This window comes from Nicotiana tomentosiformis, chromosome 8 (assembly GCF_000390325.3).
Source record: "Nicotiana tomentosiformis chromosome 8, ASM39032v3, whole genome shotgun sequence".
Taxonomy (NCBI): domain Eukaryota; kingdom Viridiplantae; phylum Streptophyta; class Magnoliopsida; order Solanales; family Solanaceae; genus Nicotiana; species Nicotiana tomentosiformis.
The window spans coordinates 69,383,457-69,388,035 of record NC_090819.1 but is presented as its reverse complement, the minus strand read 5'-3'; the positions used below and the strand labels follow the sequence as shown (position 1 = coordinate 69,388,035).

The 4,579-nt window shown below is 42.5% G+C and overlaps 1 protein-coding gene across 1 annotated transcript; it reads left to right on the top strand.

Annotated features, from left to right (window-relative positions):
• The first annotated feature begins 671 nt into the window (after window positions 1-671).
• On the top strand, window positions 672-1,208 carry LOC138897645 (uncharacterized). Its single transcript, XM_070183641.1, has one exon. The coding sequence runs from the start codon at window positions 672-674 to the stop codon at window positions 1,206-1,208; it is 537 nt and encodes a 178-aa protein (XP_070039742.1).
• Window positions 1,209-4,579: the final 3,371 nt, after the last annotated feature.

Sequence of the window (4,579 nt, the reverse complement as noted above, 5' to 3'; positions counted from 1 at the left end):
GGTAGAGGCCATCCTATTAGGCCTATTCAGTCAGCTCTACAGGTCATCCATAGTACTTCGGGCAGCCACAATGCTTATGGACCTCATTCTGCGCAGCTAGCATACAGAGCACCTCTAGTTCCGATTAGTGCACCTTCGATACAGAGTTACCATGGTGGCTATTTGGGTCGGCATAGATAGATCCAAGTTCAGTAGCCATGTCAGTTGAGGGCTTGTTATGTTGTGGGGATCTGTGGATGTCCCGAGGTTTTTCCCTAGGTCACAGAGTAGTATGCCACAGCAGGGTACTCGTGCCATAATTCCGGCACTAATGGATCCACCACACGCACAACCAGCTAGAGGTAGGGTCAGGTGGCCTGAGGTGGAGGACACTTAGTTATAGGTGGAGGTCAGCCAGTGAGAGATCATCCCAAAGGTGGATGACAGGTTGGTGGGGCTCTGCCCCGTTGTTATGCATTTCCAGATAGATCTGAGGCGGAGTCGTCCGATGCAGTTATTACAGGTATTATCTCAGTCTGTCATAGAGATGCTTCTATGTTGTTTAATTTGGGTTCCACATATTCTTAAGTTTTTTCATATTTTACTTCGCACTTGAGTAAGCCTCGCAATTCTCTTGATATTCCTGTTTCGGTGTCTATACCAGTTGGAGATTCTATAGTAGTTAATCGGGTATGCCGTCTTATATGTTTACTATTAATGGTTTTGATACTATAGTTAATCTTTTGTTGTTGAATATGGTAGATTTTGAGGTCATTCTTGATATGGATTGGTTGTTCCCGTATCACGCTATCTTGGATTGTCATGCCAAGACTGCGACTTTAGCCATGCCGGGGTTATCTAGATTAGAGTGGAGATGGATCCTTGGTCATTCCTCTAACATGGTAGTTTCATATTTGAAGGCTCGACGTATGGTCGAGAAGGGGAGTTTGTCATATTTGACTTACATCCGTGATTCTAGTGCAGAGGTTACTCCTATGGATTTGGTACTAGTTGTGAATGAGTTTCCGAAGGTGTTCCCTACAGATTTATCAGGTATGCCACCCAACAACGATATTGACTTTTGCATTGATTTAGTTTCGGGCACTCCACCTATTTCTATTCCACTGTACTGTATGGATGCAGTTGCTTTGAAAGAATTGAAGGATCAGTTGCAAGATTTTCTTGACAAGGGATTCATAGACTGGGTGTTTCATCTTGGGGTGCACTGATGTTGTTTGTTATGAATAAGGGAGGATCGATGAGGATGTGCATTGGCAATCGATATTTAAACAAGGTTACTATCAAGAATAGGTATCCATTTCCCAGAATCGATGATTTATTTGACCAACATCAGGGTGCCAAGTATTTTTCAAGATTGATTTGAGATATGACTACCATCAGGTGAAAATTAGGGCATCTTATTCCCTAAGACTGCTTTTAGGATTCGATATGGTCATTACGAGTTCTCAGTGATGTCTCCAGCGGCCTTCATGGATTTGATGAACTGAGTGTTCAATACCTATTTAGATTCCTTTGTGATTATCTTCATTGATGATATTTTGGTTTACTCTCGTAGTTGAGAGAATCATGAGCAACACCTACGGATTATACTTCAGACTTTGAAGGATCGTCAATTATATGCCAAGTTTTCAAAGTGTGAGTTCTGGTTGGACTCAGTCACTTTTTTGGGTCATGTTGTGTCTTCAAAGGGTATCAAGGTGGATTCTAAGAATATAGAGGCAGTTTAGAATTGGCCTAGACCTACTTCAGCTACAAATTTGGAGCTTCTTGGGTTTGGCGGTCTACTGTCGCCATTTTGCGGAGGGGTTTTCATCTATCTTAGCCCCATTAACCAAGTTGATTCAGAAGGGCACTCTTTTCAGACGGTCTAGCGAGTGTGAGGAGAGCTTTCAGAAGCTCAACACTTCCTTGAATACAACCCCAGTATTGGTATTGTCACAGATTAGGGATCTTACACTATGTATTATGATGCATCACGTATTAGTCTTGGTGCGGTATTGATGCAGGATGGTAGGGTGATTGCCTATGCATTTCGTCAGTTGAAGGTCTATGAGAAGAATTATCTAATGCATGATTTGGAGTTAGCAGTCACTGTTCACGTGCTCAAGATTTGGAGGCACTATCTATACGGCGTGCCATGTGAGGTCTATACCGACCATCGAAGCCTCCAACATTTATTCAAGCAAAAGGATCTTAATTTGAGGTAGAGGAGATGGTTAGAGTTCTTGAAAGACTATGATACAACTATAGTATATCATCCGGGGAAGGACAATGTGGTAGACGATGCCTTGAGTAGGAAGACAGAGAGAATAGGTAGTTTGACATTTATACCGGCGGTGGAGAGGCCATTAGCCATGCATGTTCAGGATTTGGCTAACTGATCCGTGAGGTTTGATATTTCGGAGCTTAGTAAAGTTCTTGCTTGTGTCGTGGCACAATCATATTTGTTGGAGCACATCAAGGCTTGCCAGCTTGATGATCCTTACTTGTTGGTGTTCGAAGACACGATGCAACGAGGTGGTGCTAAGAAGGTCGTGATTGGGGATGATGGTGTTATGTGGCTTCAGGGCCGAATTTGTGTTCCAAATGTTGATGGGTTGAGAGAATTGATCCTGGAAGAGGCTCATAGTTCACGGTATTCCATTCACCAGGTGTCATGAATGTATCATGACTTGAAGCAACATTATTAATGGCGGAAGATGAAGAAAAAGATTATTGGACATGTATCTCGGTGTTTGAATTGTCAACAGGTGAATTATGAACATCAGAAACCCAATGGTTTGACTCAGAAATTGGTGATACTAGAGTGGAAGTGGGAGCGCATCACTATGGACTTTGTGGTAGGATTACCAAGGAGTATGATGCTGTTTAGGTCATTATGGACCGGTTGACTACGTCCGCACATTTCATTCCCGTAATAACATCAGAGCAGTTGGCTCAGATTTACATAAGGGGAATTATTCGCCTGCATGGTGTGCCCATTTCTATTATTTCAGACCGAGGCACATAGTTTACTTCATATTTTTAAACAGTTGTGCAGCGTGAGTTGGGCGCGCGGGTCCAGCTAAGTACCGCATTTCACCCTCCTACGGACGGACAATCCGAGCAGACCATTCAGATTCTAGAGGACATGTTGAGGGCATGCTCTATTGATTTTGGGGGTCAATGGGACCGGTTTCTACCTCCAGAGGAGTTTGCCTACAACAATAACTAATTGTCGAGTATCAAGATAGCTCCGTACGAGGCCTTATATGGGAGGTGATGTCATTCTTTGGTTGGTTGGTTTGAGCTCGGCGAGGCTAGATTGTTGGGCACAGACTTAGTTCGTGATGCTTTAGATAAGGTGAAGTGATTCAGGAGCGGCTTCGTATAACGCAATCCAGGCAAAAGAGTAATGCTGGTAGGAAGGTTTGGGATGTGGCTTACATGGAAAGTGAGAAGGTTCTTCTCCCAGTTTCTCCTATGAAGGGTGCAATACAATTTGGAAAAAAGGGAAAGTTGAGCTTGAGGTTTATTGGCCTGTTTGAGATCTTGAAGAGAGTTAGGGAGGTTGCTTATATGTTTGCATTACCTCCTAGTGTAGCAAAGGTGCATCCGGTATTTTATGTATCTGTGCTTTGGAAGTACCATATAGATAGGTTACATATTTTAGATTTTATCATGGTGCAACTTGATGAGAATTTGACTTATGAGGAAGAGCCAGTGGCTATTCCAGACCGACAGGTTCGAAAAATGAGATCTAAAGATATTCCTCCTGTGAAAGTGCATTGGAGAGATCAGCCGATTGAGGAGGCTACTTGGGAGCCTGAGCCCGATATGAGGAGTGGATATTTTCACCTTTTTACCAGTCCAGGTTACATATCTATGTCCGTTTGGGGACGAACGTTTCTTTTAGAGGTGGAGAATGTGACGATCCGAGAGGTCATTTTTGAGTGCTTGCTTCCCTTTTTGCATTTTTAGACCTTCCATAGCTTTTGATGATGAAAGACTTGCTTGCATAGTCCGTATCAACGTCCGAAAAGTTTAAATGTGAATTTCTGAAGAAAATATAATTTTTGACTTTATAAGTGGCTAGAGTTGATCACGGTCAATATTTTTGGCAAACGACCTCGGATCGGTATTTTAATAATTATGGTAGATTCGTATGATAATTTTGGACTTGTACACATGCTTGGTTGGGGTCCTAGGGTGACCCGAGGCCATTTCGGCGCTTTATGTGAATAGTTGGAAAATTGAGTTTAAACAGTGAAAATTCTTAAGCTTTTATGTTTGATTCTTGATTTTTATGTTAATTTGATGAATTGAGATTACGAGCTAGTTCGTGTGATGTTATTATACTTGTATGGATGTCCGGATTAGAGCCCGAGGGGCTCAGATGAATTTCGGATGCATTGCGCCTGGTTTTGGATAGCTGAAGAAAATGCTGATGTTGCTGAACTGTAGGTCTCGCATTTGCGAGAATCTGTTCGCAAATACGAGCCTCGCATTTGGATGACTGGGAAGGTGCTGAACATTTTTCTTTTGCGAAGGCTTTTTTGCTTTTGCGAACTAGAGGTTGTTCGTATTTGCGAAGTTTGTG

Excerpts from the sequence above, each read along its gene's own strand:
- LOC138897645 (XM_070183641.1), top strand. The coding sequence starts at position 672 with ATGCCGTCTTATATGTTTACTATTAATGGTTTTGATACTATAGTTAAT.